Here is a 14,011-nt window from a genome sequence, read left to right as displayed (position 1 = left end):
GGGACGCCAACCATAGCAGGCGAAGTCACGCCTCATTTCGACGAGGCAGGGTGAGAGATGGTCGGTTGAAATTCCCTTCTGCACGTGGTGCCAGACGCCACCCCTGACACTCATCATAACCAATTTTACTGTGCGCTTCCCTAACTTCAAAACTTGTCCAGTCGATATCACCCTGCACAGCTTCATTTGTAGTCTTCCCGTGAGCGCCCAATGCGAGGCGACCCCCTGAGCTTTGGTTCCCATCGAGAACTTATTGTACCCCTGATTTCAAGCAAACAACCGCATTTCCAAAAGTAAGTCCTGGAACGCTTACACCTTTCCACATACCCCGGAGCACCTCGTAACTATTGTATCCCCTGTCAGGATTGGGGGCTCAATCCCATCGCTCGTAATCAGTTTTGAAGATTGGAGTCGGACATGAATTAGAAGGTAGCTGGCCCATGCCATCGTCCAACTTATCCACGCTGAGGACGTTGATGAAGGGAAGGACTGCTTCTCATCGAGAACGAGGAATATGGGTTTATTTACAGTATCTACATAAGGATGTTGCAGTTCATCAGTTTAGCATGACCGCGAGAGAAAGTACCTCAGTCTAACATGACTGCTTGAGAAAGTACACGGAGCAGCCGCACAACAGCGGTTTATAAACACTCGGTCCTCCCTCGATCCCAAGGTGAAGGAAACGGCCGTCCAGGCATCGTAAACAAGCCGCCTCTCTGCGGGAAGGCTTACACACACACACTTCCGCACAGGTTCACGGTCCGGAGCCGACGTCAGACGGACTTCGTAGAACTCGGGGCTTACTCCAGGAAAGGCGCCTTTTATTCCCCGAGCTGACCCCTGCAGCGCGCGGCCAGGTGCCCATTGTCTTGCCTCTTGAACGGCGCGTGGGAAGGAGACTCGAACTACGTTCCCTGGGGGCTCCCTCGTTCACAGCAGACCAGGTTGGCGGTGGCGGGTTCAGGAACAAAGCCTGCTTCGTCGCACTCATCTTGGTTCCAGCGACGGAGAGTCGAGGATGCGCGTATTGTTCTTCACACACAGTCGACTTAGTGACGCCGTGGCTAGAAGTTTGCGGTGGCGTTCCAGGAAAGTTGACGCTACTGTTGCAACTGGCTGGCAAAACTTGCACCTCAGCTGGGCCGTTCTTAACACCCCATAGCGCTCTGTGTTTCAGTTATGGCTGCATTTCCTTCCCCTTCACTATCGTTGTTTTTTCCTGTCTTATATATATACATTGCCTTCGTTTATTCATATACCAAGGTATTTATATTCTTTTACCCGAAATATTTCCTGGCCCTGAATTGACACTGTCTGTTTACTGCTTTCATTGAATACCATAACACCTGATTTTTTAACGCCAAATTTCAGACAAAAATTTTCGCCTTCCTGTCCACATTTATTAGCCAGACGTTGCAAATAACTTTGCTTGTTAGCTAGCAACACCCCCCCCCCCCCCACACACACACACACACACAATGTCGTCCTCATAAATAAACCTGAAAGCTGCTGCTCTACTACTGTACCCGCCTGTTTGTATGAGAGATTAAACCTATATTACTTCCTTCTAGCGGCCTCTCCATCCTCACCATGTATATCATAACAGCAGTGGGGATAAAGGGCACCCCTGTCTCACTCCCTTGTCGATATCAACTTTCTCCTCGCTCCTCATCCCTTCCCATTCATCGCAAACGGTATTTTCTAGGTAAATTTCTCTCAAAAGCTGTTGACAATCGTCGCTTAAGCGTTCTCCTTACAGAGTATCCCACAAACTGTTGCGGACTACGTTGTCATAGGCTCCTGTAATGTCTAAAAAGGCCACACATAACGGTCTCCTTTCTACTCTTGATATTTCAATACACAGAGCAAGGACCAACAAGTTATCATCCAGAAGCCTAGCGGTTCTTAAGCAATCCTTAAATTGCCCATGCTTGTAGCTTTAATTTAATAGCCTGCATTGCTAATCTTATATTACCGATGTAATCATCACTGGTCTATATGAGTGAATTCTATTTTCCCCCCTTACCCGTATAAATTAAATTCATTCTACCTTGTCGCCAACTGTCTGGTATTCCTCTATCTTTTAAAGCTATTTCTACTGTTTTTAACAGAGCTTCCTTACTTTTTGGTCCTAGTTAATTAATAAGCCTAACGGGAATCTCGTGTAGCCCTGTGGCTGTGCGATTAGAAATTTTTCCTTCGGCTTTCTTCCAGTTCAAATTTCTCAGCACTAGCTCATTTTCAATCTGGTTGTCTTTCACGCTCTTTTCTTCCTCAAATAGAACCTCGTCATTGCCTTGGAAAGATTCGGCTGTTATATTTTTCGGATGTAATTTAATGCCGTTTCCCCTTCCAGTTTGTTTCCATCTTCATCTGGGATATGTTGTCTTGTTGCTGACTTCCTGCCTAATAATTTTATATGCTTCCAAACTATTCTGGGTGCGGCCTTGTTTTTACCACGTATTTGTGACAACCAACGTTCACTTTCACCTTTTATCTTGGCTTGAACCATAATTTGAAGCGTAGACTTTTTCTCCCGGTATGTTTCCCATTTACTGACTACTTCATCCTGTGGCAACTGCGCCTTCTTTGCCTGCCTGTGCTCTCGGGAGGCTTTCTGTTGTTCGGCGATCGCTTCTCGCATCTCCCTGTTCCACCAGCTTTTCGGTCTTTTCGTTCCTTTCCAACGAGCCCCCTCCCCCTCCCCCCCCATGTTACTTCTCTTTCCGTATACTTGTCGTTATTAGACTTAGAAGCTCACCACATTCCCACGCATTGCTAGGACATTTGCCTAATTCTTACTCGACTCTAGTGACTATATTTGTTATTTCTTCAGCGCTGAAATTTGCACTGGCCATTTTGCGCTACTTGCTCTTTCCCAACTGCATATGCCATATTCAAAATGATGCGTCTTTGGTGACTTCCTATCTCGCCACACTTTTCCTCGTAAATGACCACTTCTCTCGTGTTCAGCAGCGCAACGCCTGCTTAGTGACCGCGGCGTAAAGAAAAGCACGCTGACCGCGAACCCGCTATAAGGGGACAAGTCAAGGACACAACGGGAGCAATAAAGGATGACAGCGAGTCGGTGAAAGACGACATTTCACGTAGGTCAGGGTCAACTACGAATCGACGCCGCGCATTTCGTCACGGTGTCGCAACTCGGCCGCCACATGCGCTGCAGAAACGCCGTAGGGCGCGACCATAACGGCAGCGATAATGCTGCGAGAAAACTAACCTGCCTCGTGGCTGTGCTCGAGGACAAGGAAATCACAATGCCTGAAATTTTGCAAATTTCGCAGCTCCCAGGCTGCTTGCTCCCTTTTAGCATCACTAAAGCTCGAGCTTGGTAGAGTTCGAGCAGCTTCGGAGGAACTAACGCGAGTATTGGGAATCTGAGTACACAACGCTAGAAGGGGCGGACACAACGTACGGCGCTGTGCGTCGTCGCACTCCGTGCCGGCCACTGTCCTTTCAGTTTCCTACAGAGAGCGCCAGAGGTCCGGCGGGAGTGTCTGCAGCAGCTGCAAGCATGGGTCAACGTGGAAACAAGGAGCTCGGTATACGAACCCCTTGCATGGGGATTTATTTGTACACGCATTTGTCTACACTTCGCGACCTCACAAAGAGAGGTGCCGGTGCCACCAGTTAACCACGAGTCACCTGCTGCGAAGCCGTGCAATTGTACGCTTGCCAGAGGGGTAAATGCGCACGTACTCTAGAGTCATGCGTTCCCTTTAACAGTAGACCACACTACACATGACGTCATAACCGAAAGCGTTAGCGAGCGCCACTCCCGGCCGTGGCGGCGGATGTAGAACACCCACGAAACCGCATGCGATCATTAGGCGCAGGCAACTGGTCAATTTCAGAGCTGCCACAGTGGACACCATCCTAATGCGATGGGCTAGAATAGTTTTTGCACGCATTTTGTTGCTTTCGTGCTATTCCGTACTTTCGTTTATTTTATTTTTATTATTGTTTTTTTTTTTTGCACACTTAGGCGTTTGGTTGTAGAATGAGGTATGTGTCTCCCGCAGAAAAACTCCGGAGCAGCCTCAGCATATTCTAATAGAATGTCGAGTGTTCCAGTCTAGGTAGGACAGTAGGGAACATCTACCTACTACACTCACTTGGGTTCAAAGCTGAAGGAAGCATTAACTAGTCAGCGCTCGAGATATCAGAGGGCGATGTTCGGAGTACTGGTGGAAAAAGAGCAGGGAAGTGATCTACAGAGCCGGGATCGTTACAAGCACAGGTATACGATACAGAGATAGAAATTTCAAAGAAAATAATTAGAGATGGGAAAAATATTAGTCGGCAATACATGAAGTGAAACTCCATTAGCTCGAGCAGGGTAAGCGACTATTTGTCGCCGCACGGTTTCAAGGAGGATGCCGTTAGAGATGATTAATGGCGAAGCCTTTACAAATTCCTCGTTCATTCGCGATCGATGCCCTTCGCGGGCTCGAGCCACGTGTGGCAGCAATCGACAGTTGAAAGAAAGAAAGGCGACTGACCCGAGCACGCCGGCGTTGTAGCAGCTCCGGCGCAGGGTGTCCGCTGCGGCGGCCTGGCTCGTCGCGGCGGCGGGCGACGGCTGCTCCTCGTGCGACAGCGTGCTCAGCGTCAGCGACGGGTTGCGGCTGTGCCGCTGGTCTTCTTCCTCGGCCGGGCTCACGGTGGCCAGCGTGTCCTGGCTGCACGACGCGTTGCCGCCGACGCACGAGCGCAGGATGCCTCCCCCGCCCGCCGCCGAGCTGGTGCGCGACCGGTAGCTCGGGGGGCGGCTCGGCTCGCGCTCTGCCGGCGGGAAGGACAGGGCGGGCCTGCGACGCGGAACCAGGGGAAATGATACGGAGAGCAACAGCGCGGACGTGGGCACGACGAAGAAGAAACAGACGACGACTTCGAGCAAAGCCGTATTTGAGAAAGAAGATCTGGTGATTCGTAGGCCTTATCCCACGTATCTTGCATAATTTGCGCAGCGCTGTGCAGTTATCGCCCACACTTTGTGAAAGCTTTGTTAGTTTATAGGCATAATTAGTCATTTAAAGCTTTGAATTGCATTTACCTACATGGATGGATGGATGGATGTTATGAGCGTCCCATTTGGAACGGGGCGGTGGGTTGCGCCACCAAGTTCTTGCTATTATACTGCCTAATGTACTACCTACAATGAAAAAAAAAAAACACTATGAACTACTACGCCCAAATTTTCTGATCCCCTATAGCGAACTCTGCTTCTGTAGGTCTCCGTCTTTTGTTGTTTCCCTACTTTTATTCCACGAATCCTCCAATCGCCTCTTACAAATGCCTATTGCGGACATGTTTGCTTTACCGCATGTTTGCTCCCTCTGAAACCAAGGGCGTCAAGGAGGCCAGTGGTGCCTAAATCAGCCGCTGGGTAGACGTCTTCACATTCTAATAAAACATGCTCTGTCGTTTCCCTAGCTTTAACCGCAGCAAGCACATGCTTCTTTTTCCTTCTTATATCTCGCTTTATAGGTGCGTCTTCTAAGGCATCCCGATCTCGCTTCGAAATGTAATGAGCTTCCCTTCGAGTTATCGTAAATGGTTTCTTTCCTGATTTCGTTTTTTCCTCTTAAGTAGTTATTCATGGCAGGTTTCTTTTCCATTGCCGCCACCCATGAGGTTATTTCAGCCTCTCTGACTTTCCGCTTGACCTTCTTTGTTGCTGTGTTGCTCACCCTACAGGCAGCATACTTGCTGGTAAGCTTCCTAGTTCTTTTCCTTCACTGTGAATCAATGTTTTTCCTGTACAGATACCTGAACACTCTCCCAGCCCATTTACTTTCTTCTATATTCCTCAGCCGTTCTTCACACTCAATTTTACTGCGAGCTTCTCTCACTTCAAAACTAGTCCAGCCCATATCACCCTGCACAGCTTCATTTGTAGTCTTCCCGTGAGCGCCCAATGCGAGGCGACCCACTGACCTTCGGTTCCCGTCGAGTCCTGATTGTATCCCTGATTTAAAGCAAACAACCGTATTTCCAAAAGTAAGTACTAGAACCATTACACCTTTCCACATACCTCGGAGGACCTCGTAGCTATTGTATCCCCATAGCGCTCTGTGCTTCATTATGGCTGCATTTCTCTTACCCTTCACTGTTATTGTTTTTTTCCTGTGTTTCCATATATCTATTGCCTTCGTTTATCCATATACCAAGGTATCTATATTCTCTTACCCGAGGTATTTCCTGGCACTGTATCTCCACTGTCTGTTCACTGTTTTCATCGAATACAATAACATCTGATTTTGTAACACTAATTACATATTTACCTATCCTACCCCGCTCTGTTATTTTTTGCCCGTCGATGGGGCCGGGGGTCTTTCGGTGACAACTGCGGCGATTCCGGTGCCGCCGTTCGTCGCGCGCAGATCCCGAACCTGGTCCGACCACACGCTTGCTGACAGGCGGCGGCTCGAAAGCAGCGCCACAGAGTGTGCAGCGCAGCCGGACTTCCCGTCGATGCGGTGTCGAGGCGCACCGCAGTGCTCCCCGGACACGCTGCGCCCTCTAGTGGCGCGGCGCTACTGAATGTGTCAGGTAGTTACCTACATACCGCAAAGTGGCTGATTTGGGTAACTCGGCGGGTCATAAAACCTAGTTATTAATAACCAAATGAACAAAACTCAAAAAGCAAGATCAGGAAAATAAATTTACGCACGACGAGTAATGCTTCGCATCAGCGACGCGTCTCACTCCTCCGCAACGGGGCGACCGGGGCGACATTCAGTCCGACTGGACGGAAGAGCTCTAGAATAGTGTGTGCAGATAGAAAAGAACTTGGGCAGCGGTAAGCAGCGTCGAAGAGAAAAAGCGCGTCAGCGACGTACAAGGTGTTCACCTTTGCTGCGCCACCGTCGCTCGCTTACGTCTGAAATTTCGTGCGATGGCTCGGTCTGTCTGTCCTGCGACTGGGCAGCAGGATTTGCCCGCGAACGCGTGCTGACGTGCTCCCTCTTTTCAGGTTCCTTGCAGCTGGAACTCGGTGCCAACTATTCTGCACCGTCCCGCTAACTGGCTCAATTCGTCGCTTTCCCCGAAGCGGGCGACCGGCACTCGCGGAGAGCCACTGGAAGCGTCCCGAGAGCCAACTCCTCTCGAAGAGCGTGCCCTTCCTGTCACTTCCAGACTCGACCCAGCTGCGCCAGGACCGATCGGCGGAGTGCGCTCAAGAGGATCTGCCCTCCCCTCCTCCACCTGTCCGGAGATGCATCCGACGGGCGCGCCACAGAAGACACCAGAGACGGCGCGAAGGAGGGGGGGAGAGTGAAACGGAGAGGAGAGTTCGGTCATTAGCGAGGCGCGCCGGCCGAACCGGAAGGGCCAACGCGCCCGCACGGAAACAAAAGGGCCGGCGTTTCGCCGCGAGAATGGAGAGCACCACCGCGCCCCTCCGCCGGGGATCGAAGCAGCCTGGCACCGATTAAGCGGCGGCTCTGCTCTTGTCTGCTGGCCGGGTCACATCTTCCCGCCGCCATTATCCCCGCGCGCAACCGGAAGAGGACCGAGAGCGCCGCTGCATTCCGACGGCGCGGCTGCGCGCTCTCTCTCACCCGCGCGCACGTCGCGCGCAGACCTACGCGGAGTTCGGCTGGAGCCGCAGGGAACGCACACCTCGAAGGAGCGCCGGTTCAATCGAAGCTCATATCCAAGAAATATCTGGTCAGCGGTCGAGATAAGCCAGCGACGCTTACAGTAGTGGTGGCACATAAAGCAGGGAAGAGATTGATAGAACCGGAGTCGTCATAAGCACAAGTAACGGCACAGTATAGCGATAGACGTTTTAACGAAAGAAAACAAAACGATCAAGGGGAGATAGGCCATACGCTAGACTGCGATAGATATAGTATAACATGTTTAGATCGAGTAGGCCAGACGACCATTTGTGCGCCCCCTCTCCCCTGTTTCAACGGGGATGCCAAGAGAAATCATCATCATGGTCATCGTCATCCTTCAGTTGTATATTATAAAGGAATGGTGGGCAATGCCTGGATTTGTCTGGTCTTTCGGGCTTGTGGCTTCAGGTGTTCTTGTCAAACTATCTATTGCGCTTTGTTTTTTTTTATTTTTCATTCAATCAAGTTTCTAAACGCATGACGGCGTAATTTTCTGCGCACATGCATGATCATTCGCATTCTTGCATTTATAACGCAGGATTTGGTTGACGATTACCGGCTGATGATGACGAAGTACGAAGTTAAGGCAAATTCATGCACTTCCATGATTGCTTCTGTAGACACTAGCGCCACCAAACCACTTCGCCTTTGCCGCGCAAACGCACTACAAAGTGTGCCGAGGTACGCCAAGCAGGCATTTAACCGCTGTTGGTAGTTTGAGCTCGTCCTGTTTATTTATTTATTTTTTTTGTCACGCAGACAATTATGCTAGCAAACGTACACCAACCAGCCTACCGAGACGTTCTTGTTAAGGAGGAGCACACAGACGCGGTGCTAACAAATGGAAGCTTTGATTAGCACGCTCAGGCGTTCATACGCACAGACACGAAACGCCAGCAACAAATGTTAAAGAAAGAAAAAAGAACAAAACAGAAAGGTACTCGCGGTACCATCGCACAATCACGAAAAAAAAAAAAGAAATCTCGGTTTCACTTTCTACACGAGTGAAGCCGGCTGCTTTAGTCAGCACTGCGGTTCTCTGCTCCTCCTTGTTTTTCCCCCGTCTGCTTCCTTCCCCACATAATCACGGACCGTCAGTCAATCCAGCCAGGAAGGCCACCACGCCTTCCAAAGGACACGCGCACCTGCAGACTGGCCTTCGCGAACGATGGCAACGACGCCAAGCAAGAAGAAACTCCCTCGAACAAACACCGAGTACAAACAATATAAGCAGTATACTCGTATTGTATGCACAGAAACTGGCAAGTCCGGGCTTATGGTACTGTGAAAGGCGCGGTTCGAGGGCGCCTTCGCCTCTTGGGCACAATATCGGCGAGCAAGTTCTGCGGCCGAAAAAAGGGAGGGACGCGCCTACAAGAAGGGAGTTTCGCGACCGAAGGTCTTCTTCGGAGAGTCTAATCGCAACCGGCGGTGCTTGCAGGCACGTCGCGTTTCGCCACAAATTACGTCTTCCGGTAGCCGGTTCAAACGAAAAAAAGCGCGCACGTGCTACAGCGCGAACGCAGGCAGTGGCATGTAGCTGCTCCTTTAGCGCGGCGTCAGCGGACCCCCGGTAGCCAACGACAAGCGCCAGATTGAGGCCGTGCCAACCGGCCCGCCAAGCCCGCTGCCCAACAACACGCATCAAGAGCTGTTGCCATTCGAGCAGGCCGCAGCACACGCAGGCGGTGCGAGAAAAGTAAACAAATACAAACCACAAAACGGCGAAGGAAGCCGCTGCTCGTCGTCCAGGGTTGTGGCTTCGGAAACCGCGACGTGACCTCGAAGCAGACTCTCCGTTTTCAGGCGGGTGGTTCTCCGCTCCCACGCAAACGTTGCTAAAGAAACGGACGCAGCGCCGACTCAAGGGCAAAGAAGACTGCAGCGCGAGCTCGCCGACCAAGCAGATGCAGACGGCAAAAAAGCAGACGACAAAACTGGGCCGGTCGCCGCGTTTTTGTTTCGAGGCGGATAGCCAGCAGTCGGCGTTGGACGTGCGACAAGGGGTCAGAGCGCATCCCTCCTCGATCAGCGCCTTCCAGGGTGGTTCTGCGAACCGTCCCTCTTCGTCGCGGCGCGGCAATGGGCGCGTCCTCGATCAGCTCGCGTGGCGTCGATCGACGCCGTAGCAAAGACGGGGCCCTGCAGGCTCCGCTGGGAATAAACAGTTTTTCGTCACACGTGGTGACCCACGTGGTAACAAGAAATACCGACGCAAATGAAGCGGTCCGCTGCTACCCGCGGGAAGTACTGCGGTGGACAGAGGAACAACGTAGGGGCGGTGCTTGTCTCAAGTTATTCTCCTAATGCAGCAAACCCATGCGAAGTGCATGCTGCCCGTTTGCAAGGTCGACCGACATGGTCATGCATGCCACGAAGCCTCGTGAAGCGCTATAGAGAAGAGATCGATCCGACTAACGACAAGCAAGGCACAGAGTCATGAAGGACACGAGGACGAGAAGCCCGACAGCAAGTGATTCTACAGTTTCTAGCTCGTAACTGTTTGCCAATCACCAGCTGCCTTAGTTAATAGCATGTCCAATATGGCGTTTGCCTCACATATGCTGCTCATCATCATAATCATCATCATGATCATCACCACCACCACCACCAGCCTGGTTGCGCCCACTGCAGGGCAAAGGCCTGTCCCATACTTCTCCAACAATCTCGGTCATGTACTAATTGCGGCCATGTCGTCCCTGCAAACTTCTTAATCTCATCCGCCCATCTAACTTTCTGCCGCCCCCTGCTACGCTTCCCTTCCCTTGGAATCCAGACCGTAACCCTTAATGACCATTGGTTATCTTCCCTCCTCATTACATGTCCTGCCCATGCCCCTCCCCCCCCCCATTTCTTTTTCTTGATTCCAACTAAGACGTCATTAACTCGCGTTTGTTCCCTCACTCAATCTGCTCTTTTCTTATCCCTTAACGTTACACCTATCATTCTTCTTTCCATAGCTCGTTGCGTCGTCTTCAATTTGAGTATAACCCTTTTCGTAAGCCTCCATATGCTCTTACAACCAGTTATAGTGTAAGAACGGCTGAGTGAGTGAGTGAGTGAGTGAGTGAGTGAGTGAGTGAGTGAGTGAGTGAGTGAGTGAGTGAGTGAGTGAGTGAGTGAGTGAGTGAGTGAGTGAGTGAGTGAGTGAGGGGCGCGATGTGCGTGTCTCTAATTCTGGGAATTCGGCCTTTCCCGAATTCCCAAAGGTCTTTTTTTTTAAAGTGCTTGCGAATGATTGTCCGCCTTCGCTATTAACATGTCCAATTCCAAAATCACGATTGGCCCACAGCTTCTTCTACGAACAGATCTAACGTTAGAACTTTTACAAAGAGTGGGAGAAGACGACAACTCGAGTTGCGAAGGGTCGTTATTCAGAAAGCTAAAATAAGTATGCAAAGAAAAATTCACTTAGATTTGTGCACGGGAATAATGACCCCAATCACGGCTCACAAATTCGATGCGGTGACGCGCAGACGCATGCTTTTCATTCAGTTTCGGTTCCTCAAGCATATCATGGGAAACGCCACGGAGCAGGCAACCGGCAGCCTGATGCCGCTCCGAGTTTCGCTGGCTATTAGCGGAGTCGTCAGTGGACGACGCGCCGCCGTGAAATGTTCTGTCGCTCGCAGGGGCACAATTTTATTGACAGTGTTCGCGTAAAGCGAAGCAGTGTGGTGCACGGTTGTTTATATTGCGTTGCTCGACGTGGCTATGAAGTCAAGCTGGGGCGCTGGATCTGGGCGGAGCTTACGCGCCGCTCAATCTTGCGTATGCACGCACCGTGTGCCCCGAATCGTCGTATGCCGCATGCCGGAGCATGCGGCGCCGCACATCGGATCGGACGCCGAATCGTACCGTGTGTCTCCTGCTTAAAGCGAACACTGTCAATTCGGGCTGGCGTTCCGGCGTCCGACGCGCCGGAACGCCAGCCCGAATTGACAGTGTTTTGCTGTGCCGAAGCGCCGCATCGGACGCCCGGCGTGCGACAAACCGGGCAGATTTTCATCGTCCGACGCGACCGACAACCGCACCGTTGTTTGGCCGCAGCCAACGACAGCGCGGCTGGCATGTGACGTTCTCTGACGTGTGTGTGAGGTGATCTTTAAAGAGAAATGGGAGAGATAAGTGCAGTGCCGTAACTGTCTCTCACCGGAGGACGCCTCAACAGCACCTCTGTGACGTTCCCTCCACAGAGGCGGCGGGCCGGTTTCTCGCCGTGTTTTCTTTTTTCTTGCCGGCTGCAGTTTGTTTCCGACGCGAAATGGTTACCTGTTCAGGCACGTTACCTCGAACGTGTGCCTGTTCTGCAAAGCAGCGCCTAGTAACACTAGCACCAAGCTACCGACGAGATCGGGAGCCGCGATGCGAGGGCACTTCGCGGGCGGACAGCACGCACCGTCTGCGCGAGGCTGCCCGCTTCGCTTGCACGTCTGCCCTTCGCAACGACACTGGCGAGTCACGCGCCACCCAAGCGTGTTAATCGCTTTGGCAAAAATAAGCGCTCTTCGACGAGCTCGGGCTGGACTGCAAGCGCCGTCGGCCGCAGTGGCCGCCTATAGCTAGGCCTACCGGCCCTATCACTGGCGGAGCGGTCAATAGACAGCTCGTGAAGTGTTCCGTCACTCGCAGGTGCATAATTTTATTGACAGTGTTCGCGTAAAGCGAAGGCAGTGTTGTGCAGTTGCTTATACTGCGTTTCTCGACGTGGATATGAAGTCATCCGAGCGTACAAGCTGGGGTGCTGGATCTGGGCGGAGCTTACGCGCCGCTCGATCGTTCGGTTCCACTCACCGTGTGCCCCGAGTCGTCGTATGCCGCATGCCGGATCGGACGCCGAATCGTACCGCGTCATCATCATCATCATCATCAGCCTGGTTACGCCCACTGCAGGGCAAAGGCCTCTCCCATACTTCTCCAACAACCCCGGTCATGTACTAATTGTGGCCATGCCGTCCCTGCAAACTTCTTAATCTCATCCGCCCACCTAACTTTCTGCCGCCCCCTGCTACGCTTCCCTTCCCTTGGGATCCAGTCCGTAACCTTTAATGACCATCGGTTATCTTCCCTCCTCATTACATGTCCTGCCCATGCCCATTTCTTTTTCTTGATTTCAACTAAGATGTCATTAACTCGCGTTTGTTCCCTCACCCAATCTGCTCTTTTCTTATCCCTTAACGTTACACCTATCATTCTTCTTTCCATAGCTCGTTGTGTCGTCCTCAATTTGAGTAGAACCCTTTTAGTAAGCCTCCAGGTTTCTGCCCCGTAGGTGAGTACTGGTAAGACACAGCTATTATATACTTTTCTCTTGAGGGATAATGGCAACCTGCTGTTCATGATTTGGGAATGCCTGCCAAACGCACCCCAGCCCATTCTTATTCTTCTGATTATTTCCGTCTCATGATCCGGATCAGCCGTCACTACCTGCCCTAAGTAGATGTATTCCCTTACGACTTCCAGTGCCTCGCTGCCTATTGTAAATTGCTGTTCTCTCCCGAGATTGTTAAGCATTACTTTAGTTTTCTGCAGATTAATTTTTAGACCCACTCTTCTGCTTTGCCTCTCCAGGTCAGTGAGCATGCATTGCAATTGGTCCCCTGAGTTACTAAGCAAGGCAATATCATCAGCGAATCGCAAGGTACTAAGGTATTCTCCATTAACTTTTATCCCCAATTCTTCCCAATCCAGGTATCTGAATACCTCCTGTAAACACGCTGTGAATAGCATTGGAGATATCGTATCTCCCTGCCTGACGCCTTTCTGTATTGGGATTTTGTTGCTTGCTTTATGGAGGACTATGGTGGCTGTGGAGCCGCTATAGATATCTTCCAGTATTTTTACATATGGCTCATCTACACCCTGATTCCGTAATGCCTCCATGACTGCTGAGGTTTCGACTGAATCAAACGCTTTCTCGTAATCAATGAAAGCTATATATAAGGGTTGGTTATATTCTGCACATTTCTCTATCACTTGATTGATAGTGTGAATATGGTCTATTGTTGAGTAGCCTTTACGGAATCCTGCCTGGTCCTTTGGTTGACAGAAGTCTAAGGTGTTCCTGATTCTATTTGCAATTACCTTAGTAAATACTTTGTAGGCTACGGACAGTAAGCTGATCGGTCTATAATTTTTCAAGTCTTTGGCGTCCCCTTTCTTATGGATTAGGATTATGTTAGCGTTCTTCCAAGATTTCGGTACGCTCGAGGTTATGAGGCATTGCGTATACAGGGTGGCCAGTTTCTCTAGAACAATCTGTCCACCATCCTTCAACAAATCTGCTGTTACCTGATCCTCCCCAGCTGCCTTCCCCCTTTGCATATCTCCTAAGGCTTTCTTTACTTCTTCCGGCGTTACCT

At 51.0% G+C, this 14,011-nt stretch overlaps 1 protein-coding gene across 4 annotated transcripts in view; it reads right to left on the bottom strand.

Annotated features, from left to right (window-relative positions):
- LOC142590660 (uncharacterized) overlaps positions 1 to 14,011 on the bottom strand; it is a 300,067-nt gene that overhangs the window by 24,291 nt on the left and 261,765 nt on the right. For 3 of the 4 annotated variants that reach the window (XM_075703043.1, XM_075703044.1, XM_075703042.1), the window contains one exon: positions 4,521 to 4,829. The exons of the other annotated variant lie outside the window; for it this stretch is intronic. In XM_075703043.1, the coding sequence (XP_075559158.1) occupies positions 4,521 to 4,829 (309 nt within the window). The remainder of the gene's footprint in view (positions 1 to 4,520; positions 4,830 to 14,011) is intronic. 4 annotated transcript variants of the gene reach the window in all.

This window comes from Dermacentor variabilis, chromosome 8, assembly GCF_050947875.1.
Source record: "Dermacentor variabilis isolate Ectoservices chromosome 8, ASM5094787v1, whole genome shotgun sequence".
NCBI classification, from domain to species: Eukaryota; Metazoa; Arthropoda; class Arachnida; order Ixodida; family Ixodidae; genus Dermacentor; species Dermacentor variabilis.
The sequence above is the reverse complement of the archived record's forward strand: the minus strand, read 5'-3'. Positions and strand labels throughout refer to the sequence as shown.